The sequence below is a fragment of the Caloenas nicobarica genome, chromosome 7, assembly GCF_036013445.1.
Source record: "Caloenas nicobarica isolate bCalNic1 chromosome 7, bCalNic1.hap1, whole genome shotgun sequence".
Taxonomy (NCBI): Eukaryota; Metazoa; Chordata; class Aves; order Columbiformes; family Columbidae; genus Caloenas; species Caloenas nicobarica.
In genome coordinates this window covers 15,862,087-15,887,819 of record NC_088251.1, presented here as the reverse complement: position 1 = coordinate 15,887,819, position 25,733 = coordinate 15,862,087, and the positions used below count along the sequence as shown (strand labels likewise).

At 44.8% G+C, this 25,733-nt stretch overlaps 1 protein-coding gene across 1 annotated transcript in view; it reads left to right on the top strand.

The window, feature by feature from the left end:
• Positions 1-2,252: 2,252 nt before the first annotated feature.
• The window catches only part of ENTPD1 (ectonucleoside triphosphate diphosphohydrolase 1), a 32,685-nt gene continuing 9,204 nt past the window's right edge, over positions 2,253-25,733 (top strand). Inside the window, exon 1 of the mRNA XM_065638783.1 lies at positions 2,253-2,338. Within this exon, the coding sequence (XP_065494855.1) occupies positions 2,323-2,338 (16 nt within the window). The 5' untranslated portion in view covers positions 2,253-2,322. The remainder of the gene's footprint in view (positions 2,339-25,733) is intronic.

Sequence of the window (25,733 nt, the reverse complement as noted above, 5' to 3'; positions counted from 1 at the left end):
CATGAGGCTACAAAGTCCACCCTTCCCCTCCTCTGTCACAGCCAAAGGTGGAAAGTTTGTTTCATCACCATCTCTTACACCTAAACTGAATAGCTGCAAAGTTGTGAGTAACATCGTTCTCTGCTCCTGTAGCTGCAAAATACTATTCATGTGTTTATCAGTCAGTCACTTAAAGGAGATAATTTTCAACTCATCTGTTCCCTGCAGCTCTGTGGAGGACCAGGATGTTTTTAGGCGTAGCAGACCATAACGGTCATGGTTCATAGCAACCCTTCCCTGTAGGGCCCTTACACTTCAGGTGAAGCTTCCTCTTGTGTGAAAATGCCAGTGTGTGTGTCATGGTCAGTGATTAATGATGGCCCATCCTTCCCCATAAAGGCTTCATCTGTCTCTGTTTGAAGCCAAACTTCCTCTGACCAAAAAAAAAAAAAAAAGAGACAAACACAAAACTGTCACTGGCAGACTTGCATGAAAGAGCTTATTGTAGTTTGTCAGGTACGCAAACAAATTTAAAGGACTTTAAATAGGTCAGTTTAGAGGTGTCTAACACCTCCATGGGAGGTGTTAGATATGGCTTGGAGTCATGTCTTTCTCCTATCTTCTACTTGTTAAATTTACTCTCCTTAGCCCTTGAATGAGCTCTTCAATAAACCCAGCTGCCTGAGCTTCTTATTTTCTAGCTGTAGAGACACTGAGTATAAACAGAGCCATCTGATAATCCTAAATCACAACTATATGTTTTTAAAAACTAAATTTCAACAGGATTTAATTAATTTAATGTGGCAATTTTATATAACTGTTTTGTTTCCTGTGATGACACTCTACCAGTAAGTGTTCTTTGCAGAAGTCAGTGTGATTGGTACATAAGCACAAGTACACACAAGTACTTCTATCAGTATTGTTGTGGGTTTTGGGGTGTGTGTGTGTTTGGTTTTTTTAAAAAGGCAATAGCATCATTGATAAATCTGTGCAGTTGTGGTTCTCCAGGTCCTCGCATCAGCCTGTGGGACCTGCTCTTCCTACCTCTCCTTGGGGCAAGATCTCTGGAAGCTGGTTATGGACACAGAGCTGGATGGTTTCCAGCTGCAGGGCAGTGGGCCCATTTGTCCAGCTGCAAAGAGAAGCCCCAGAAGCAGGAGGGTGAGGTGGTAAAAGTGACACCTATGAGAGGTGAGCAGACTTTGGCACAAGCAGGACATGGTAGCTGGCTGCAGGTAGTGGTGGCAGCCTGTGCTCCAATAACTTTACTCTCTGGGTGACAAATGGGGAAGGTGTGTGGGGAGATGGAAGAGCCCCAGGGGCTGAGAAGCTGGTGGCCACACCTCTGAGAAGGAACTGAAAGAGTCAGGGTGGTTGGCAACTTCTTTTGGAGCCGGAGGTTGACGGATGCAAGGTGAGACCATGGAGTGACATGTGGTGCCCGGATAGGGCCTGAATGTCAGAGGCTATGGAGAAAAGTTGCTGAGACTCCTCCAGCAATGTCCTATATTTCTTATTTGTGTGGAGTCAACCTGGGGGGTGCACAGGGACTCTGCAGGGGTAAAAGACAATGAGGATGGGATGGGGGAGGGCAGTGTCCCTTCAGACCTTCCTGACAAGTAGTCAAAAATTGACTCTTTCTTGAAGTTCCCCAGGAGATGCAGCCAGAGGCACAAGCTCATTCTGTGGGGCAGGTAGGGGCAGGTGGTGACTTGTCAGCAGTTATTGCAATTTTATTTATTTTCATGCTTTTGTTGTTTGGGGGTTTTTTTTGTTTGGTTAGTGGTCATTGTTTGTGGTTTTGGTGGTTGGTGGTTGTTTTTTTTTCCTTTCTGTGGGCTGGAATTCATGTCTAGAAACAAAAGAGGTAATCTCTTCTGAGGACAGCTCTCTTCATGTACCTCACCAAGTCTTTTGCAACTTAAAAAAAGGCAACTGGCCAAACACTTTCTCTCTGCAGCCAAAATGACATCTGCCCTCGGGAGCCAGCAATACAACCCTGCTTCAGACCACGGCCCCGGTGGAGCCAGTGGCCGCCTCCGGTGCTAGCCCCCCGGGCACGCACCGCTTCCCCGGCCGCCTGGGACCCTCCGGCCTGCCGGAGGAGCCCAAGGCCCTGGTAACGCGACGACTCCGAAGTCATCTGTGCTTTAAGGAAAGCAGGAGGTCAGCGCGCAAATTAGATGGATTGAGCCATTTAGTTAAACTAACCCCTCCCACTGCCATGGACCACTAAAGCGCCCATTTTCATGAGCACCTCTCAGTAACGCAGCTCAGAGCCGGCAGAGGCTGAGAGAGGAAGAAGGGGGAGAGAGAGGGAGGAGGGAGCGAGCACCGGCACTGATGGACGAGCCAAAGGGTAAGGACAGAAGCGACCCGCTCACCTCCAAAAGCAGCCCTGGCCCCCGGCGAGGGGGCGCGGAGGGGAGGCAGGGGTCGGCGGGGCGCCCCCGGGCGGGGGAGGTCATCCCGCGGCCGGCGCTCGGGGGAGGCTGTGCATATTCATGAGGAGCTCCTTGAGCTTCGCCAGTCAGGAGGGAGCTGCGGCTGCGGCATCCCCGGGCGGCGCGTCCCTCTGTGCGCGCCGGCGGAGCGCTGCCGGCGGTGGGCGAGGGCTCCGCGGCGGGGGCTCCCCTGGGTGGGTGCCGCCTTGCCGCAGTCCTCCTCCAGGCGACATCATCCTCAAGCCTTTGCACTCCTGGTCGTTTCTGAAAGGACATGGTCCGCTTGTGACTGGGGTGCCTGGGAGGGGGCTGCGGCCGCTCGGGGGAAGCTGGAGGTGGCCGCGGGCTGGCGGGTCCCCGGGCGGTGCAGCGGGGCGGGCGGCAGCGGAGGCTCCGCGCCGGCGTCTGGCAGAAGTTTGGCCGCGTCAGTGCGAGGGATTCCCTCTCTCGCCGCGCAGGGGAAGAGCCGGCGGTGAGTCCCCGGTGCAGCCCGCACTGCCTGCGGGGCCGGGGCCGAGCTCCCGCGGCGCCGAGAACCGCACTCAAAGGACGAAGAGAGGGGGAAAAAACAGCAAATACTCAGCGGAAGCATTGGCTGTTAGAAAACCGCGGTGGAAAGTGGTAGCTCTGAGGTTGGAATAATTGCTATACACGGGGGGCTCACAGTGCGTGGGCTCAGGGCCAGAACAGGCTCGGGAGAGCGCAAGGGAGAGGGGGATTCCCCACTTGGCATCCTGGGAAACACTCTCGCCTCAACTGCGGTCCTGGGCATCGGGGAGGGACTCGGCGCTAGCTGGAGATGCTTATTGCACAGTTATTTTTCTACGAGAAACGTCTTGTGCCAGGGTTTTCCTTTTATAATCAGTTGGCATGGTGCATGTAGCAGCACTAGTCACACAACGCTTGGCAGAAACATTTCCTAGTTTAGTATCAGCTTTTGTCTATCTGGGTGTCTCACCCTCTGTTTACAGCAACTTCTGCAATACGGACCATCTCTCCATACTGCTGGCAGTACTGGGCTCAGTGCAGGGCTTTAAACACAAAACAGGGGCTCCAAGAAATAGGCAAGAACCAGTCAACTGGGGGGAAAAAACAAAAAAAACCAAAAAAAAACCTGGGCAAAAGCTTAGCTTTTGAGTTGAGTGAGGAGCTTAGGGATAACAGTTTCTACTATTTTGATTATTTCTTATTGAAACAAGGTTAAAGTCTTTCATTTATCATTGTTATGACAACAGAGGATCAAAATATGTTTTGGTTTTTTTTTTTCTTTTCTTGGAATAAATGACATGGTAAACTAGAGCTCTCCAAGTTTTTAACTACATAGAATGTAATGAATGGCATTTGAGTGAAAGAAGCATTTTCACAGTCTGACGTACACCAAAATTTAAAGCAAAGACTGGCAGAAGGAGAAGGTTAGCTCATTAGTGTATGCAGTCATGTGTGAGGCTGGAAATTTAGAAATAATTTGCCTTTGCTGAGGAGGGAGATAAGAATAGCTTTGAAACCAGTCTTTAAAAGTTTCATTCCAAAAATGAAATGTAATGCATGAACGGAGATCCCTTTTCTAGTGAGGTGAGTAATCATAGAGAGGAACTGATTTAGCGAAGAGGACCAAATAAGCCTTCTTTTAGAAAGCGTGATTTTAAAGAGACAGAAGGAAACTGAAGAAAACTGACAGTGCTCAAGCTAGTCACAGGAGACGTGGTGATGGTATAGGAATGGGCTGACCTGCAGAAAATGCAGGTTGTCTTGCCTAATGAAAATTGGTGCAATGAATAGCAAGAAACTGCATTTCATGTGTGTGGGAGAAGAAAATACAAGGCAGTGTTTTTGAAAACGCCTCTTGCAGTATGCGTTCCAGAGGCAGCAATCAATAGGTTCAACATGGTGGAGTCCAGGACAGGCAGTATCTGTCAGTTAGAAAAAAGTTTCCACCTTGAAATGATGCATGAAGGCATACCAAGGGCACGTCTTTTCATCAGAAAGGAATTACTAGGGAGTGTTTCAGTGGGAGGCCTGTTTCCTGGGAGTCTTGGGGACTGTAACAAATAGGTTTAAAATCCTACTCTTCAGTTTTAGGAAGCCCATATTTTAAATACTGATACTGTTAGCTCTGCCTTGAAATTTGGATTGATATGCTATTACGACCAAGGAAGAAATTCTGCTTGGGGTGCTACAGAGCAACAGTAATCGGTATGAGTACTTTCTTGGGCAGAAAGCGCGACGTAGTCTGAACAATATATGTTACTAAAAATATACGGGGGGGGCTTCAGTCTGGGGAAAACATGATGCTGATCTCACGCAGACAGCAGTAAAAAGCAGTAAACATTCTAAAAAGTACAGATTTTAACAAAAAAGCTACTGAAATGAACAAGAGGTAGTAACTCTGGTTTGGAGCTCTATATAAATGATGAATTAATCACTGCTGTCGGATGACTGCTCTCTATGGACCACTGATTGTTCCAGCATGGGGGCAGTAATAAAGTAAAATCTGATGGAAAAAAAAGCAAAGGAATGTGAATGAAGATTGTGAATTTAAAGAATACATACTGACCAGCACTCCAAAAACAAGAATGAGAGTGACTGGCTAGCTTACTCAGGTAGTCAAGGCAGTAAATAGAAGTTATTATAACACAAGCATTAATAAATGAAAAGGAAGTGGAAAAAGAGGAAATGGGGAACATCTGATGGAAAATACAGACTGTGAATTGTGGAAGATTCTTTAAAGAAAGCAAAGATGTCAGGGGAAAAATCTAAAGTAAACAGGACCAAGCACAATTCAAAGGAGGAATTCTGTGTGTCTTAGGAACAAAATAATGTATATCTAGCAATTGCATAACCATTACAGAGATGGAGAGAGTAAGATTTTAATGATGCAGAAAAAAAACCCCACAGAAGTGTTGGTTATATGCTTTTTCATATTTGAGGGAAAAATAAATTTTCACATGAAGGAATATTTCATGGAAGTATTACAACTAAGTAGCCTGTTTTGTAGATTAACATTTTTGGGGGAAACAAAGTTTTAAAACAATTTGAAATTAAATGCACCAAGTACTTACTGAGAAGATCTATGCTCAATGATGTTGATTTTCAACAAACTAGAGTAAAACACTAGGGATATCCCAGGCAATGGGAAGGATGCTGTTGTTGACCCAATACCTCAGCGGTATGATGGTGGGTAGCCTAGAGGTCTATTGCCAATTTAGTTTTACATCGGTAAAATAGAGAGAGAGAGATTTCCCCAATAATCAAGTTTTAATAGGCAGTTTGATTATGTTCTTTTGTTTTTGCAAAGGATAAGACTTACTAAAGTAACTTTCGGAATAATGTTGTAGAAATTGATAGCACTGTCAAAATGGATAATGGGAATGAATGGATCAAAAAGGAAATTACTCATCCCAGATGGAAGCAAGCCTAGGAGTTAATGTGGTCCCCTCAAGCAAACGTATTAATCTGCATCCTAGAAAGGAGATAGTCCCACCTGCAAGAGTTTGCAGCAAGAACTTCGAGGAATATGTTCCTTTTGGTTTTGGCATTTGGCTAGAAAATGCATTTATAAGGGAGGGGAGGGAGGAGTATTTCAAGTACTGATGGATCTTTTCATTTGTCCTTGGTTTCTTGAAGGATTCTTTTGTTTACAAAGTAAGTCAGCTGACTTAACAAAACAGTTGTCAAACAAGCCTGATTCTCATTTGGAAAAAACAGACTGTATTTTGCCTTATGCGTGTTATCACTATTAGCATTATCTTCTTGATTTACTTCTTCAAATAAGCCTGGAGGTTCATTGAAGTTCTAGGAAAAAAAAATATTCTTAATAATTGAGTGAATATTGAATAAATCTAGGCTTTAAGTTAAGGGACTTCTAAAGCCTGACTCCCCTGATCGTTAGGAAGCACCTCACAAAAGGGGACCTGGAAAAACTCATCTCCTTAGTTGGTATTTGATAGCAACAGAGTGGATTGTGACTGTAGAGCTGGGAAGACAACTGAAACTTTATCTGATCTGTTTTCCAGCTAATTACTTGCACTTGTTTTATTTTTCAGAGATGGCAAATGTGATTGAAAACAGTAAATAGTAATATCTCCCATGTCTAAACTTATCCACGGCAATAAATGCATTTTTGATGTTCCGATTACAAAAGTTTCCCTATGACTCTCCAGCAAAGAATGAGCTAAGGGATTAAGACCTGGATAACAACAGACCTCAAAAATAGCTATCAAAGGAAATGATTTTTAAACAGCTGTGTTTTCAGAGGTATTCTGTAAGAGGTCTAATGGCGTTAGACATTTTCAATAACAATCTAAAAAGTATAAAATTATTGCTGATTTACAGATGGAGTTTGTCAGTGCTAGAAGGACCAGTACAAATACCAATTAAGTTAGAGGAAAAAGTCAAAGGAAGCCAAGAGTGGTTGGAAACGTAAAGAGCAAATAATAGGCTTCAAGCCAAGCTTGTAAAAACACAGCTAATGCAGCTTTGGGTGGAAAATTGGACATTCAAATCCTGAACAGACTAGAAAGACTTCCAGACAATGCTGTCTGAAAAAAAAAAAAAAAGTAGAAGTATGTGTACATATGTATGTGACAGCCATAACTCATACTTTATTTGTTTTATTAAAGCAATTTTTTTTGTTGTCTGGGAGAAAATTGTGCTCTAGTCAACCTTATTGTGACCACTGCAACCTGTGTTTGCCTTCTGACTTGTAATTACTAGAAATATGTAGAAAACTCTCAAGGAATTTCTAGAGGAGAAAGAATAAATTTAAGAGGCTGGACACCTGGAAAGGAAGGGTTACAAAAGCTGTAATAATTGATAATACTTTTAGCCTTTCCTAAGTTGTATAACTGGCTTAGTAGGGTGCAAAAATATCAAGCTTGGTCACATTCCTTCTTTTCCTAAGACATCTTTGCAATTTTAGCACTTGTGGGGTTGGGAGTAACTAGCAAACCCAACTTTGGGGTTAACACCCCCGGCTAGGTATTCTGTACTGTTTTACTAGCCCAGTGGTTAATGACAGTGCTCAATGCCTGTGTTCTGTGGAGCTGGATTGGGTTTGAAGTGTTGAGACAGGAGCCAGGTTCTCAGTTTGGGAGTTATCTGTTCAGGGTGGTTACAATGTGGTTGAGGATGGAAGTGTTTAGCTTGAACTTTGAGGTGAAGTGAATGATACTGAGATGACTCTGGGAAGCCAACCTATCAGGGATTAGTATTGCTTGAGACCAATCAAACCTAAATTCTGGATTGTCTTCACAAGAGAAGCACTCCTGTTGGTTTTCTGAAAGATGAGCCACATTAAACAGTTTCTTAAATTCTGTTTTCTTATGGCTTCGTCAGCTAATGTGACAACTGGCTTAATCTCTCAGCTCAGTGAAAACTTCCCCGAGCAGAACCGAACTTTTATCACAGGTGCTTCCATCAGCATTTCCTAGCCACAGAGCTGTTGCCAGCGTGCTTGCATGGGGAGCAGCAGAGCCTAAGGGTGCAATTCTACAGTCAGCATAATTTGACATAAATATGTGCTCCTGAAAGAGAAGGGAAAAGGCGGCCGTCCTTGTCCCTAGCCTTATTCTTTTTTTCTGCAACAAACTTTCAACTTTTCTGGCTTGAAAGCCAATGCCAGCCCAAGTAAGAGAACAGAAGGAGGCAAGGGTAAAAGTCACTCAGATTAAAGTTACTGGGGGGGGCTTCACTGTAAGACAAGGAGAGACACAAAACCAGCCCTGTGCTCTGAAACAGTGCTGCATTAGCAGTGCAAATTAAGAAATGAGTTAAGGGAAAAAGTGTGAGAGACCAGATGGAAGGGAACAGAGTCGGCTAAGTGCACACTGAACAAATTCATCTGCTCATGTCCTTTCATGTATTCACTCCCCCCAAATGTGGCTGGAAAGATCCGTTTCCCAGCCTGCTCTTTGGGCACCTCGTCCCTCCATCCCTTGTGGTGCTCTGGCTGTCAATGTTCAAGCATGATGCAGGATGTGTAGCGGTCACTGTTGTCACTGTTCTGTCAGTGCTCAACCACTGCCAGCAGTGCTGTAGCCTCAGCCTGATAGTTCTTGTATGAACCCAATAGGGCTCTCACTGGTTCCAGCTTGGGAAGAGCTTTCCGTGAGGATCTGCAGAGCCGCTTCACTGTCTGCCTTCACGTTGCCTTTCAAATTCCCCTTGTAATGTCAACATACTTTGGCAGTCATCAAGCTTCTGGTATGAGGAGACACGTGCCCATCAGGCTGGCCCGCACTGTCCCATGCTCCCTTGTGCCTTTCATCTAGCTGCACAATACATCTCTTCTGACCAAACAGTAAATTTTACGAGGTGGCTGGATGATTTACAGGTTGGGACTTACACTTTTGAGAGAGCATTTTTATTTTGCATAAGTAGGAGTTAAAGGCTCTTATTTTTATTTGTATTCTCCCCTTTGTTTCTGATCCTCCTAAAAATCTTTGCCCTTGATCAATAGGGTGGTGAATGCCAGATCATTCTTGCGGGAGAGGATGGAAATAAAATGGACAACAAACGAATGAGAATTAGCTTTTTTTTTTACATTAACAGTCTGCAATGTTTCAGCAAAAGCTCAAACCACCACTGGCCTTTGAACTCTATATACTGCATGGAAAAGGTGAATCAGCAGCTCAGGACATAGAAACCACTTCAAGCCCTCAGCCGGTTTGCAGCACTTTCGCACTCGGTTCAGAGGGCTCCGGAGGCAGCAGCGCGGCAGCAACTGCCGGTGGCGCAGCTGCTGAGCTGCTGTGGTTTCCAACGTTCACTTATAGCGATGCTGCAGCTGGGGGCAGGGGAGGCAGCAGCCTCTGCACCTTCCTCCCTGGGCTGCAGCAAGAAAGGGGAGACTCCTCCGAAAGCGAGGGATGGAGGGGATTTGGACATATGCAGCACAGCTGATGGGATGGGAACATCCATGGTGCACAGCAAACCATGGGGAGCAGGCATGCAGTGGGGAGGGGAAGGATGGAGCTCCTGTATGGAGCGTGGTGGTGGGGACAGGTAACGGAGTGGAATTTGTTCCTCTGCTAAAAACTGTCCCTCCCTCCTACCTGCTCTTTGCCTGAATTGCATTGGGCAGCTCTTGCCAGGGAGAACATCTGCTCCTGGCCAAGATCAGCCCTTAGCTGCTGGCTCCAGTTGCTTTGTGGGAAACACACTGGAAATCTGCAATTTTGCCTTGTATTGAATGTGTCCAATAAGCTGATCTGTAGCTTCTATATATTTAGTCTTGTTTTCCAGAAATAGTATAGGAAGCTTACTGTTTGTCAGCTTTGCCTGAGACTGCAGTAAGCACAAAACCAGCTGAAGCTGAAAAGAACTTTATTCTGGTAAAACTAGTGGTTAGGTTCTTGTTTACAAGACTTAGAAATACGGTTGTGACAAAAAAGCATGAAAGCCATAAAGAAAAGAACGTTCCAGCAGTGTTGTTTAGAATTTGTCATTAGCCAGAGATAACTAAGACTTTATTTTGAAAAGACCTTCTTTTGAAGTGAATCAATTGCAAGTTTAATGATGAGTTTAGCAAGTGGTTTGACACATGAAATTAAGTAAGGTCTACCCTGCCTGATGAAGAGGACCATCAGACCAACATTTGTGACTGTGTCGGCCTGACCAGAAAACTTAACCTGTCTGAAGAGTAGCTTGGTAAAAATATATATATATATAAATTTGAAAAGCAATCTGCACTTGTACAAGTGCAAGGTAGAACTATGGCAAAAGGCAGAGGTAGGATAGTCCCTTTTTGTGGCAGAGTTAAGCCAACTGTGAAACTAAGACTGTGCAGTTCATCTAAAAAATAATGTTTTACAACTGAACCTGGCCCCATGCTATGAACTCCTTGTTAAAGACAGTAATTTTACAGTTGCTTTTTAGGTTACAAAGCATTTCTCAACTCAAGAGACTAGTAATTTCTCTACCAATTTAAGGAGCTTTTAGTGTTGTGGCCACTTGGTGTCTGTGAGAATGCTAACTGCATCTCATAAGCCTTGCTGGGAATAGAAGCCCTTCTCTAAACAGGGATCTTAGAGGGCCTCTGCTGCCCGTTTCCTTCTCAGGGGACTGCAATCATAAATTTATGTTGTAATGTACTGCAAACCACATCTCAGGAACTTTTGGTGTGGTGTAGCAGTTAAAGTTTACTAGTATTTCATAGAGATTATATATAATGCAGCAAGACTGCTGTTAGGTAGTCCCTAACTCCTTTATAAAGTAGTGAACCACTCTTTTACTCTACTGGTTTCTCCTGCCTCCACCCCTCAAGTCAGACGGCGGGAAGGAAACACAGGGAATGCTTTCTTTCCTGGTACAGGGCTCAGCTGCCTTTGTTCCTATTTTTCAGCACATTTCTCCTAACCTAAATGATATTTTCCACTTTTCTGTATTTTAAAGTTGTACAAGAACTAGATAGATCTTGTAGTATGAGTCATGTGTGTACTTTACTAGACCAATAATCTCCAAGTTGCTATTAGTGTGGCAAAATATGAGAGACTATATCAAAATGATGGAAGATGAATTTAAGAGTAGGTGTAGCTAGAGCATGCTGATATCTCCCCAGACCCTGGGAGCTCTGCTTCTCCGGAGGATGAGTGTGCTGTGAGCCCTGGTTTGTGAGAGCTTCCCAGACAAGCGGACTAAGTGGTGCAGGGGACTGAGCATCAGGCTGGCTATTTGCTGCTCTCTTGTGCTTTTTCATCACCTGGGGAAAAGGGGCCAATGGTGCTGACCTCTGTAAACTGCTTAGCAGTATATGGATGGAAAGCATTGTGACAAATTGAAATGTTATGATTTGTTATTAGGGAAAGGCTGAGGTTCAACAGACGGAAAAGAATGATGGTCTTCTCCGGCATTACTTGTTTGGTATTAGTTCCCCATATGTTGCGTGCAGACAGCACTGCTGAGAGCTGGAGTCAGCTGTGAAAGCCACAGAGTCAAGGAGAGCCTGGGAATAGTGGGAAAGTAGTGAGATAGTCCTGGCCTTGCTTGGTGTCTATGTGCTGAGAGAAGGCTGAACTCATACGGCTGTGATGTGAGCATGAGAAAATGTGTGCACAAAAGCCTCCTTGTGAGTCTCGTGGCTCTGCTGTGGGATAATTGCAGCTCTCCTGTCTCACCAGGAGCTTTATGGGGGAAGCTGAGGTTAATGCCAGCCTTGTTCTGCGAGCCCGGGTATAAGAACACTACCAGGTCTGCACTACACTAGTGACAATGGTCTCACCCTGTCCTGTCACAGGGAGCTGCTTGGCACATGACAGACTGAAAACAGCTCCAGCACTACCGTTCTCCGTGAGATCTTGGGTGTAAACTGTTTAAAAACCCTCGTTGTGGGTCTGGTAGTAACAGCCAGGGACAGGCTACGTTGTTCCTCTTTTCCTCCAACTTCCAAAAGACCAATGCTGGTGCCGTGCTCGTGTGTGCTGTGCTGCAAGCTCTGAGCAGGAGACCCGGCAACATCCGAGCAGCAGAGCTGGGTGCAGGAGCAGACACCACACCAGCCCTAAAGTCTGTTGACTTTGCTGTTATTAGGGTCTCCCATAACCTAACCAACCCAAGGAGACCTTTTCCCAGCCATGATGCTGGCCTGTGAAGCAAAGGTCCAGGCTCACCATGCATAAGGCAGGCATGCAGCTGAAGAAGCAGAAATACTACAGCTGGCCTGAAGGAACCATGAATGGAAGAGCATGTTTGTGTGAGGACTAGAAGAAGCAACAGAGCAACATTTAAAAGAATGGTCCGTTTTGATAACCCAGGATGTGACTGACTACACTAAAACGGGGTAAAACACTGACAAATGTGGTGTTTGTGACAAGGCTGGCAGCCTGCGCCCTGATAAGCCTCACATGGTTGGCTTGTCAGAAGAAGGCATGGGTGATGATAAAGTCCCTGTGCAGATGACTCCTTGGGGGAGAAAAACTGTGCTCTGATAACAGAAGGATGACAGCAAGGTTGCAGCACATCCTGTGTGCAAGTCCTCCTCTCCCAGCAGGAAGGCAGACTGTGGGAGCTAAGGCACCCAAAATGAGGAAAAAAATTCACTGAGCAGCCACCCGCCCTAGGGCTCTTGGGCGATGAGGTGAGTGAGATTTCAAGGCAAAGGGATCACACCATCGTAATTGTTAGCTCCTAAAGAATGGCAAAAGACCACTTCAAAAATTTGTAGCTTGCCACTGAAGAGGAACCCAAGAGGTGCGGTGAGGACTTGGCATCTGGCACCCTTGGTCCCATCTCACCCAGGATCCTGCCAGAGCACCTGGGCAAGCTCGGTGCCTGTGAGTATGAGGGGAGTGAGAGTGGGTGAGAAAGTAAGTGAGACTGAAATGATTTTCTGAAACACATACCATCTTCCTGTTCAATAAGGTCTTTCACTGTTGCTACATTAATTTCCTATATTATAACTACGTTAAAAATATTCCATTCTTAAATGAGAAAAAGATGTGAAACCTTTGTTTATAACTGGTACGATCAACAGAGTTTAAGAAGTTTTTGTTTTGGCATGATCAGTGGTACAAAAACGGTCCAAATTGAGCTGTGAGAGGCTCTGAGAGCTGAAAGTTGCTGGGCAAAAATATCAGACGAAACAAAATAGGAGGGCAAGAAAAGTTGTTGGATGCTTTCAGTGATGGAAAGTGAGAAGCTGAAACTACTCACCAACGTTTTGCTTTCATTGTTCCCGTCCAAAATGAGTTGACTTCCCGTGTGTCTGTGTAAAGGGTGAGCAGATCGTGGCCCAGGAGAAGACCCACTGCCGAGAGTCATCTGAACAAGAGTGGTGTTGGGAGCACAGCCAGATTATAAATGGATTTTAAAGCTAGGGCTCCCACATCTGCTCTGAGGAGATGTCCCCACAGATTTCTCTTTGCACAGTTACCGTACAGCTCCTATTTCTCCATCAGCCTGCTAGCCCTCGCTTCCAGACTTCATATCTCTTTAAGTGAGTTCCCATCTCTTTGAGATCAAATCCTGCTTTCAATTAGCATTATCGTCCTTACGAGTATCTGAAGTTTGTGATATTTTCCTCATGTTTGTCTTTTTCCAAGTTTTATTGTTTCCTGTGTAGGATGGTGGTTTCCATAGATACCTTGGACATTATTTATCTATCCTGCCTGGATGTGCAGTTCCTCTCAATGAATTACAGTGCAATTTGCCACTTTTGCTTGAGGCCTGTGCACCTTCATCCATATCAGTACCATACTGAGCGTTTTGATGCCATTGTTCTAACGCATCTCTTGTCATCTCGATATGTTGCCTTGTGCTCTTATACAGCTTTCAATCTTTATGATAGAACTCCTATCCCAGGCAGTTTTAAATTAAAAAATGATACATTGCATGTCTATTTTAGGATCCTGATAATTGTTGGAAACTTTAGCTCAGCTTTTCTCTGGGTAACTGTTAAACAGAACAGTGTTCTGTTATTTTTGTTCTCCCTCCCCCTTTGAGAAACGTTATCAAAGGAAAAAGTCTGGCAAAGTATTCAGGACTGGCATGGTCCCGTCAGAGAGCTCGGCTAGCACTGACTGGTATTGTTTGAGACAGCTCTTGCATGAGTTTTCTCTCTTTATCCTGTTTCCACCTCGTCCGGTAGGAAAGCGTTATGTCCTGGATTGCTGAGGAAGATGCTAATGTGAGTCACTGCTTGGTATTTAGTGGTGAGAAAGCTGACCACTATCAGTCTTTCTAAATACTAGGAGAAGCTAAGAAAAATCTGGATGCAGCACAAGTTAATGCTTTCTTCTTCAGGGCTATTCTGCCCTTATCTGGCTATTTACTGCGCAAGTGGGGCTGTTGTGCTGGTTCAGCATCAGAAGTGATGCCAGAGCAGCTCCAGGCCATACCTAAGGAATTACAAAGGAGACCATTAGAGTCACAAGTTTCTCTTCAGCTGATTTATAAATTGATTTGTTTTCTTTCTTGCTCCTTTGTCCCAGAGCTGTTAATAAACAACCTTTACAATGCCCCAGCTCCTGCAGGAGGTGTGAGGAAAGAGGCGTGTGCTCATGTTGACTTGCTGCAAGGGCTGGAGCTGGGCTGGGGATCCTGTGGCCAGATCCTCTGGCTTGAGCTTGGGACCTCCCGTACCTGGGGGGAGAATGGTGCTCAGAGACTGGGAAATGCAGTAGTGGCAGGGAAGCAGCTTTTTGCAGGGGCTTAGGTTTGCTGGCCAGTCCTGCTGCTGAGGGGCTGTGCTCGTCTTAACAGAGCCAGCCAGTGGCTTTTTTCCATGCTGTAAATCTGTCCCCTTTGCTGGAGCAGCTGTGTCACAAGCTTGTCACTTATGCAGCTGAAGTAACCTCTGTTTTGTTGACTTCTGACAGTGGAGAGTGTTGATTTCTCTGTGTCAGCGAGCATCTTTGGACACAGGCTAGAGCATGGGGCATAACACTGGAGGCAAGTGTTATAGAAGAGCTTGGGATTTCCCTGCTTGCACCTCCTTGCTGGGAACAGAGAGCAGCTCATGCTCTTACTCCCCCGGGGGAGATGCAATGAAGTCAGAGCTGTGACGTCCGTCCGTTTGCTGGTTCCAGTCCTGGTGCAGTCTCTGCAGATGCCTTGGGGGCTGCTCGGTCACCCAGAGGTGATGGTGGTTTAATGGCTCTGCAGCAGCTGTAACAGACAGCAGCTCAGGCACTTGTCAGAAGAATGGGTTGCTGTGACAGTCCCTTGTCCTTGTCACTGCTGTGTTTCCATGCTGCCTTATCCACAATACTTCATGTTTGTATTTTGAACTATTTGAGGCAAGGACTTTGGGGCGGGGTGTGGGGGAATAATGAAGGCATACAAATTGAAGGCCAAACTACAGTTTGATTGTAAAAGGGTTTCCTTTCCTGAGCCTAATTCTCTCCCGGGATTCACTGCACGTCTTGGTAATAAGTAAACTGAACTTTAGAGATTAATAACATCCTGTGCCAGCCCATTCATCCAGCTAAACTCCTTTGCTGTTTTGTTCAATGACTGCATGAGGCTCCAGCCCTTGCAAAGTGCTCTTCTGGCCACGAAAATTTAGATTCATATTTAACTTCTTACCTTTGTAACCTCCAAGAAGTATTTCTTCTCTTACACTCAGCACTTTAAGGCCTGTGCCCCGCAACAGCCTTTGGTCCCATGTTCCTTCCCATTGGTTGTCCTGAAAAATACCACAGGGTAATTTGTTTCCTGCTATTTGAAATGGAAATTGTAGCAACATGAGGAACAGAGTGTGATATTCATGCCAAATATCATGAGCTGAATTCTCCTAATGGTTTGTGGGAATCCTAGTTATTAAAGCTGACCTCTGAGAAATCAGTATATTTTTCCACAAAGCTTAGGGAGCGGATGCAGTCCTCAGCAGGAGACAGAAACTATCGCAGCTGTTCCCTGTTCTGTGCTCTGCAATAAGGAATGGAGATACCAGTGCTGACAGCTGGAGGTACGGGGGCAAATCTGGAAGTGTTTAACTAGAGAGTTATCTCTTTTATGCATGCAGCCTTAACCTTCGCTTACTGTAAGGAGGCAGCAGGGCTGCTGCCCTGCCTGCATAGCAAGAGGCCTTTCACTTCATCTGCTAGAATTAGTTGCAAAGGGAAGATGCCTACAGCTTTCTCTGCTGCAAATGGGTACTATATATGTTAAGGGAGGAAAAACTCAGTGGGTACCTTGCAGGTCTGAGATACGTTCCTCTAAAAGAGCAAGAACCTGTGTTGGAAATCACGTGTGCAAGGGGTGGCACAATCCAGATGTAGGCAAAATCCCAGGCACAGATGAGCAGAGCAGCGGTCCCCAGCATATGCACTTGCATCTATTCCTCTGTATGCATGACCTCATCGTACAGGGGCTTTGCCAATGCCTCTGCTGCTGCTGCACCAGCCTGGGACAATGTTTGTGCTTCTGCAGTTGTTCTCCAGTGTTTTTTGGTCCTGAGTGGGAAGTGAAACTTCAGGAGAAAAGCTGTTTGCTTTGCTGTGCAAAAATACTCGGGAAGCTCAGGTTCCCGCTGGCTGCAGCAGCGTGGGCGGCTGCTCTGTTCGCACACATGCAGCACTTTGGGCAACCATGTTGTTTTTTGGAAGCTGGGGAAGTGAGACCCTGAAAGCGGTTGTGTTGCTCAAGGCACAAGGCAGTTGCAGGAATCTGTGATTCAGAGAAAAATGTCTTTGAGACGTGGCAAGGGGCTTAGTCGCCTCAGCCCCTTCAAGGCAGGAGAGGTGGTCAGTGGAGAGGGCATACAGGGAAACTGGTGGCTACTGGGAAGGGCACATTTTAACACCTCTGTAGGCACCAGGCACAGAGTGAGCTGTGGGTGGCATGGGGTTTGGATGTGTTTTCTCTGTGGTCGTTCCCCATGCCAGAACCTCCTGTTGGGGGTACCAGTATTTACAGTGCTCAGGACTTGGTGTTATCCAGGAGGTTTCTGAACTTGCTGACCCAATGTGGGTATTGAAGCGAGGGGAAATGGTTGTTCTGGAGGCTATTTCCTCTCTTTTGCCATGACGAATTTTACATCCCCCTGGTGTGGGTGGCTGATGGGGCACAAGGAAGGGTGGGCTATACTGGGTTGTTGATGTGACTCACACATGACCAATTTCCTATTAAAGCAGTGGCCCTGCTGTCTTTAACAGCAACAACAATAATTAATAGCTGCCTGGGGCTGAACTGGGAACAAGCAACCGAGGTGTGTGAAGATTGATGCTCATTACCAGCCAGGATGCTGGAGGCAGCAAAGGCTGTGACTGCCTGTACAGGAATGAGAAGAGCTAGTGCAATATTGGATTTTAGCGAATGACAGGGTAATTCCTCAGAACCAAGGATAACCATCTCATAACTTGAAATGTATTACTTCCAGCACAAGGGAAATGTATACTGGTCCCAATCTTGACTGAGAAAGAAACATTGCTATGAGAGTTTATGAATTATTATACAAGTAATGCACACTTATTCTGTGTCAACAAATAATGTCAAGTAGCTCTTAAAATAAGTTCTTTCCAAGATTTAAAAATACTTGATCTGAATCAGTGGAGTATTTAAAATAATCAAATAGGAACACTAATCAGAAGCAGCCTATTCACTTCTTATTTTATTCCCCAAAAGCCTTAATCCAACACTTGAAAGTTATGCTAATTTGAGAAATAATAACATCTGTAAGAGATGCATATTTAGGGCAAAAAAGGAAGCTGCAATTAATGCAAATTTAAAGTTGGAAAGTGTAGAAGACAGTCAAAAGAAGTATAAGGAAAAAATTACGGCCAGAGATTTAAGAAGAGCAAATAATAATTTAAGGATATTGAGCAAAAAATGAAGTCTAGGAGCACCATTGGCCCATTGCAAGTCAGCACATTAGAACATCAATAATAACAAAACTGAAAAGGTTGTCAGTGTCAGTGCTTTTTCTCCAAAAGAAAAACAGATGTCTTCACGTCATGTGATAGCAAAGTACATTCAGGCAATAACTTAGGTGATAAGCTGGGGAGGCGGGGAAGCTGTCTTGACCTCACTGGATATTTTCTGATGAAACTTCAAGCTTTGTGGGTAATGGCAATAAATACTCTCTAGTTAAAATACAGATTTGATGGTCCGGTAGCAAGTTAATACCAGAAGTTGCCTGGTAGGAGACTGGTATAACTGATAACAGTTGCTGCTTCTGATTTGAAAACCTCTTTGATGTGTGAATCCTAAAGAAATGAGCACAAATAGGGTACGGGCTTAGAAGCCCAGTAAACATATAAATGTGAGAATTAACTGTCTAGAGGTCATTGTGTCAGTGGTATCCTGCCACTTGTTGGTTGTATCTGAGAATATTGAGTATCTTGGTCTGACTGCTGGGATGTAAGCCAGAAAAATACCTTCCTGTAGAGGGACTATTTAGTGAACAGGCACCCGGAAAGCTGGTGGGGATGGTGTATAACAGGGAGAGGGGCTGTAACTGGGGATGGGGGGGCAGCGTGTGTGCCCTGCAGAGCCGCCAGGGCGGCTGAGCAGAGCACCCAGCACGGCTGGGCACCGTGGGAAGGTCCGACAGGGGAATCTGCTTTGTGCTCTGGGTGAATGGGGTATTTGTTGGTCGGGCAGCCCGGGTTGCAGGGGCTCCTGCCCAGAACCCCCTGGACATCACTCCTCCAGCAGCAAACCCACACCCTTACATGGGGCCATGGGACTCCCCCCAGCACAAAGCCGCTCTGTGCCACTGCGCGGGCGGCTGCGCAAGGGAGAGAAGGGGCCTGCGTGCTGCCTGCTCCTGTGCGTCTGTCTCCTGCTGCTGCTGCTGCTTGGCTTTTGCAGCCTTTAGCACCCATCAGGTCTCTGGGATTGCTATGTGCTTTCCTTCCTTTCCAGCAATACAGGGCTTCTCCGATGTGTCTTGTGCAATTTTCCAGGGTTGGATCCCAGTTGCAACTCTAAAAGCAGCAAAAGAGTGAGGTGCTCCCACCACAAGCAATGTTGTACATAAGGATAGCATATAGCAGGCTGATTGCTGTGGCTGAATTATGCGTGGATGCAACCTGGAGCTGCTTTGGGAGGAGGGAACTGATTTATTCAAATGCATCTGTGTCCCATGAGGAGAGCATATGCACTGCATTGGTCTTTGCTAACAGCAGGGTTTATGAGTGCATCGCCCTCACTTTGCTAAATCCCTGCATTCTGAACTGAGGAAACAGAGCTGGAATACAGTCTAGGAGCCACCCCTGCCCTGAGGCAGGATCAGCCGTGCTGGTAGATAGAGGCTTTGCTTGTCTGAAGACAGCTAAGTGTCTCCCTTGCTCTTCTCTTTCTAAACTAAACAAGACAATTCCTTGAATGTTCCCTCATAGGTCAAGTTTTTAGACTTCTGATCTTTCTTCTTGTTCTCTTCCGGAGTTTCTCCAACTGGTCTACATCTTTCAAGGCAGTGTCCTAAATTGGGCATAGAACTTCATAGGAGGCTTTACCAGCGTTAGATGAAGGGAAGGATTACTGCAAACTACTATAGCTGCAAGAATGTTTTCTCTGGAAGTACTACTTAACTGATTGCTCACCACACTGTCTTTGGGTGATGGCTATTTTCTAAATGTCGTATTCACTCTTGTCCTTACTCAAGTGAGTTGGATGCTTTCCCCAGGCTCTTCCCTATTTATAAAATTTATTTTTAATTCCAGTGTTGTGTGTCAGTGTGCTTTTCACAGAATCACAGAATGGTTGGGGTTGGAAGGGACCTCTGGAGATCATCTAGTCCAACCCACGTTAATTTGTCTTCAAAATTGTAGCAGCAGCTTCACAGGGTATAACTTTAAAGTTATTCTTATTATCATTATAGAAGGTTTTTTGCCCCTTTTTGGAGAGTGTAGTTAAAATACAGCAGAGAGGATGCATCGGTTGGTAGCAAAGTATCCAGGGGTTTGGATGGCCCAGGTTGAGTTTTGTGAAAGCAAATGAAGGAGCTTGCTGCCTTTTGCTCCCAGCTTGGTATTATCACAGATATAGGTGCACTCTTTACTCCGTCTTGCAGCTCACTAATACACGTGTGCACATGGCACAGACTAGTTCAAGCACTCTGCCTTGCTGCATAGACTAGATCCACAGGAGTCCGCCGGGGTTTGAGACTTGTAGGGCTGTGTGATTTCAAAGTATCAAATGTCTCTGAAAGATGACATCCAAAAAAACCACATTGCATTGTTTAGATTATCAGTTTCACTGACATTTCAGTGTTTGTACTTCAGCACTTATAAGTATTTAATCTGAAAAGACATAATCCATTAAATGTGTATTTATAATTGCATATAGCACCACAAGGAGGGTCAGAGTTCACACCAGTATTTAGGCCATGGTCTGTGCCAAATGAATAATTAAAACTTGGAGCAGAGCCTCCCACTGTAAAAACTGATATAAAACCAATCTTGATCTAGAACTTTAATTCTAATTTCAACAGGTTCAGTGTCTTGCCCTGATATTTTTAAATAAAACTTCTCATACCAAAGTAATTCACTTACTGTATATGCGCTTGTATGTATATTCTAAGAAAAACCTGAGCCTCTCACCATCCTAAGAAAAGACTTTTCCAATATGTTGGCCTGAAACAAGTTGTTTACATTACTTTGCAGCAAAATCTTCCTAGGTAACTTGGACAAGAGCATGTTTGAATGAAAAAGGCACATAAGAATGAGTAAGAAGTCAGATGGGGACAGAGCCAATTTCAGAAGAGGGTTGACAAATGAAGCAGTGTGGCTCTTCTGAGTGCTGATGGACTCAGATGTTCAGCTGTGGTGAGGCTGAAGACAGGACTGCCTTTTCGTTAGTGCCTCAAAACCTGATGCACATTCAGCAACATCGCCAAGTGTGTAATTCAGCCTGACAAACTTTATCATTACCAAAATCTCATTTTCACTTAGCAGGAGGTTAATGTGCATGTGTCCCCCTTCCCCTTGAATAGCAGCACTGACTGCCCCCACCCCTTTTGCTGCCATTGCTGCTGACAGAGCCCCGTAGATATGAGTTCTTGCAGTTAACAAATGTGCACAGGTTGCATTGCTGGAGCCCCAGTCTACTGGGCTCTCTGCTGACCTGGATGACATTTGTCTGCAAGCACCTGCCCTGAGGGATGCTCCTTCTGCCCAAGTTGCCCACCCTGTGCTACAGAGCTGTTCACAGGTGCTGGATGCATTCAGACTGCTGAGGGATTCAGGCATGCATCAGCCATGGGTTGCTGTGCTCTTTCAGCTGGCAGTCAGGCAGGCAAGTTGTTGCTCCTTGCTTTAAAAATTCAGTGGTATCTGACTCATTTCAGTCTGTAGTGTTTCTCAGTCTTCAAGCATGCCTGTGTCCCTTTGTGACAGGTCATATCATTCAGTGGCTTCTCAGCACTGAGCTGGGTTTCTCTGGTATGTTTAGAGTGAGCAGCTCCACAGACTATATTCCCATTTGCTGGGCTACATGATTGCGTGAGCATCCAGCAGCTCTCCCACAAAGCCTGGACATGTGCTTAGGAAAGTAGCTACTGGAGAGACTCCCAAAAGGCTGCAGCAGCAATGTGGGTGATCAGCAGCAGATGTAGCTGAGGGGCAGAATTCATAAGATGGTGTCTTATTGTGTCATCTCGCCGAGCCTCATGGGCAGCAGGCATTGCGTCTTGGAACTCCCTTTGCTTACAGCATGTGGTAGGGCTAATTTAATTAAATGTAATCAAATATGGGTTTGCTGGGATTGCATAGGAGAGGTGCTGTGTTGATTTAGCACTGGCTGTGGTGGTAGATGATCATGTGTCTGAGGTAGTACAGGTCCTCACCTCACTTCATTTAGACTAGGACTGTATCATCTCGTGGTGTAACAAGTACGTTACTGTGCAATGCTAGTCTTATTGCAGTGCTGAGCAGAATACTTAAAAGCAGATTATTCTGTATGCAGAGAAGGGTTTCTGTACTATTCAGGTAGCTGGAGAAGTCTGGAAAGACAAAAAGTCCAGAAAGGATCATTGCTTATAAGTTGATTAAGACAATAAATTCCAGGAGGATTGAGTGTTGCAGTTTTGAGGCAGAGGTGGAACAAAAACAGAGGGAATAGACTGTCATTAAATACATTAAGGCTGAAAGTAAGAAGGTTTCTGACCATACAGAAGTATGCTGAGAGCATAAAGGTGATGGTGGGAACTTCCTCTGTTGGTGTGGCACTTGTGCAGTGGAAGAGTGATCGCCTTACAGTACGGCCTCTTGTGATCCTGTCTGTAACAGACTGAATGTAAGCATCCAAAGGAAAGAGCAAACATCAGCTTTAGCTGTTGGGCTAAGCCAGAGTTTACAACACTATTTGTATTTATTGAGAGATGGTGGGTCATAGTAAAGTTATCTGAACTGAGCATGGCTTTGGACTATGCGCAGCTTCTCTCCTTTTCTGCTTGACAATCCTAATTTCAGTCCTTAAACCAGCCTTAGCCTCTCCTTATTGCATCTCTAAAATCAGCTGGCTGTCCGATTCCTTTAAACATTTGTTGCTAAGTCTTATTTGGTGAGCAGGGAGTTGGAAGGCGGGCAGCCTTGGCTGTGAGTGACATCTCCTGGCGCACAGAGCTGCCGGTGACTTAGCATGATTTCAGCTGGAGGGGCAGTTTCCTATTTGCCTTGATGTTCGAAGACACTAGGGAGGATCCTGCTTCCTTGCCTTCACACAGAGCTCCCGCCCACGCTGGTGTGGTCCTTTCTGGGATATTCACTGAGAGCAATGGGGTTTCTGCAGCAAAACTGCTGTTATTTGGAGTGTCTCCCCATGTCATTCTCAGTTGATAGCTAATTCAGAGACAAAATGGACATAAGATCTGTTTACATCCTGGGACCTGCACCAATCACTGGATGGAGTCAGTGGTAGCCCCTACAAAAAACCCAAAGAGACCAAAATTAGAAACAGAGAGAGATGCCTGAGCAGCTGGGCCGTGGTCCAACATCTGGAGAGTGCTTAATGCCTGAGCGGCTGGGCAGGGCTCCAGCGCCAGGCGGCTCTGAGTTTTGGGGTGGGGAAGAAGAAAAGCAGCATCATTTCTTATGCTGATTTATGGCCTTACATGATGTTTTGATCACCACTGACAGTGGGTACTATGCGATAAAGAGTAGAGACCTATCTCTTTGGGTTCTGGCTGGGCACAGAGACAGAAGATTGTGTCTGGTTAATATGTAGCTGAGGAAAACTGCTAGTGGAAGAGAAGTTCTGGGGCCTGGCAATCAGAGGTGCTAGAGGGTCAAGTAGTGCCCCATTTGGTGGAGAACGAGGAGTGATTTTACAGCATTCAGCAACATGAACGTGGGGTGCAAAGGAACGGGAAAAGTCTTAGGGAATAAGTTAATTCTTTAGCCACTGCAGAACCTACAATTATGCCTAGAGCTGATGGAGGTAGCCAAGTGTGCAGAAAAAGGAACTTGTTCAAATGCCTCACTTTTCTGAGCAAATGGCAGGTGAGTTTTTTAAAATTACATTGAATTCTTTCTGAATTTCCAATGTTATAGGTCGCTTTTGGTATTTTTGAACAATCAAGTATTGAAGTCTGTACACTTTGAGTGCTATTTGGAAGGTTATTGCTCTGCTAGGCTACCTTGTGGAATATGCTTATCATTCTGTACCTTTTCTTGTTTGAAATATTTCAACAAAATGCTGCTTGGTAGCATTAGAGTTCACACAGATGGGTGCTCTGGTATGGGATACAGCAATGAAATCACACATACGGAACTCTCAGAGTCCTGAAAAGTGCTCATGATACTGAGCTAAAATTCAGGCAAAAGTCATGTTCAGGGGTAAGGAAAAAATGTGCTTTGGGAAAAAAAATGACTAATTTCAGGTTGCAGGTGGGATGCAGACAATTATCATTATGTCTCTGCCTACAGACAAGGGATTTCTGCAGCTGTTTATTGGGATAGTCCATTACAGTGAGAAAAATGTTCCTGCTTTGCTGTTAATGCTGCTACTTTCAGAGTGTGGCTGCTGAAAAGATACAGCAGACAGACAATACCCCTCACAACAGGAAGTCTGAAAATCATAGAAATGATGCAAAGTCACCCATCCTTTGTTCCTGTGACAGTAAACACCCAACAAAGCCATTAGTGGCTGCCTCCAGGCAACACCTCAGAGTAAGGATGGCAATACTTTACGTGGATGTGCTGTGCAACTGTCAGCAGCAGTTTCAGTTTTCAAGCATACTAGCCTTGTATCTATACTGTGCAGCTAATTTTTCATTTTAGTGTCTGTTTTTATTCATTTTTCTAGTGTTAAAATAATTTTTGTTCAACAGACAACACTCAGTGCTATCATAACCTGAGCCAACTGCCATTTACAATAAGAAGAAAAGTCTCCCAGTTGTCATGCTCTGCTGTTTCTAATCACTTCAAGCCATGAGTTCTGTGGCCTTTTGAATAAAGCTGTATAAAATGCATTCTTATCTCCTGCTGTCTGGTATGTGCACTAGACTATTTTTTTTAAGCTGCATTCTTAGAGATATTGGCAAGCATGCTGTGCCTCTAACAGGCACTCACAAAATGTAAGCATAACAAGCCTCCAAATTTCACAGTTAGCCTCAGCAGATTTACATGAGTGCGATGAGAGGAAGCACAAAGCTCGTGGTCAGTGTTAGGTTTCCAATGGACCTGCCTGCAGGCAGATCTTCAAAACAAGTTCTCTTGGCACTTTTAGGTTCCGTTTTCTCTAGATAGGTGAGAAGGTGTTATTTGTCTACAGCTAGAGATTTCCAGAGTTGCATTGCTTCTTTTCATGTGGGCTAACTTCTGAAAATAACTCTGGGACTTTGGGTCATTTGTAATGTTGGGTAGCAGTATAGTTCTGGCACCTGGGACGACCTTTCATGTGAAACTAGAGTGGTTAGAAGAGGACCCTGTTCAGAACTTGAATGCTTTTCGTATTTGCATGTGTGACACGGGGCGCCAGGATGGATTTGGAGCATTGAACCAGGATCACCCGAGGGCTGGAGAGTGACCTCTGGAACTCCAGTTCTGGCATGCAGGTGCAGAGCAGGTTCAGCCAGCTTACTTTCTTGGAATGTGAAGACAGTTGATGTGGTTGGCTGCACAGAGGTACAACTTGTAATGTACTTCTAAACATCTTCTACAGTACTTGTGTATAAGAAAAAGGGAGATTAGTACTCATGTGACCAGTCCAACAACCAGTGCTTTTGAGTATGGAGCATCAGTGTGGGTAGAAATGGATTTTATATCATAGTAGGAGCAGGCATATCCCCTGGAGTGCCAAAGCAATTTGCTTGTTGTAATTGTTGAATTTACAACTAGGTTATAAATCTGGAAAATATTTTTGCTGATAACTTTTTTAGAGCTTGGTGGTATAGATGGCATTTTTATTAAGCAATTACCAAACTGACTGAGCCTAAGTAGTGAAGTGAGATTTCCGCAGTGGGATACATGAAGGAGAAACCAGAGCAGGAAAATATAAAAGACAGCATTATGCTAGCCCATAATAAATGCAGGTGTATGTGTATTGGTTTAAAGCTCAAGTGCCATATTGGTTGTGAAGGATTTCCATCAGTCATAAGTGGCTTTTTTACAGAATTCTACTGCTAACTGTATATCTTCAAGCAGAAAATGTTAATTTGTTAGGTCATACCAAATGGATCAGTAATAGTTAAGGAATCAGACTGGTAAAAATTTTGCAAAGTGTGTGACTTTTAACTCTGTTATCCTAATTCTGCAAATATAGACTATTTGTAATTTAGTGGTCTTGTGAGAAGTGGCATCAAAAATCTCCATAGATTTCTTAAATATCCTGTGGAGTTCAGATCATATTTTCTATACAGTATTTCCAAGATGCAGGACAGCATTGTTTGAACCATGACTGCCATGCACTAGAATGTTAGTGTTAGACTTC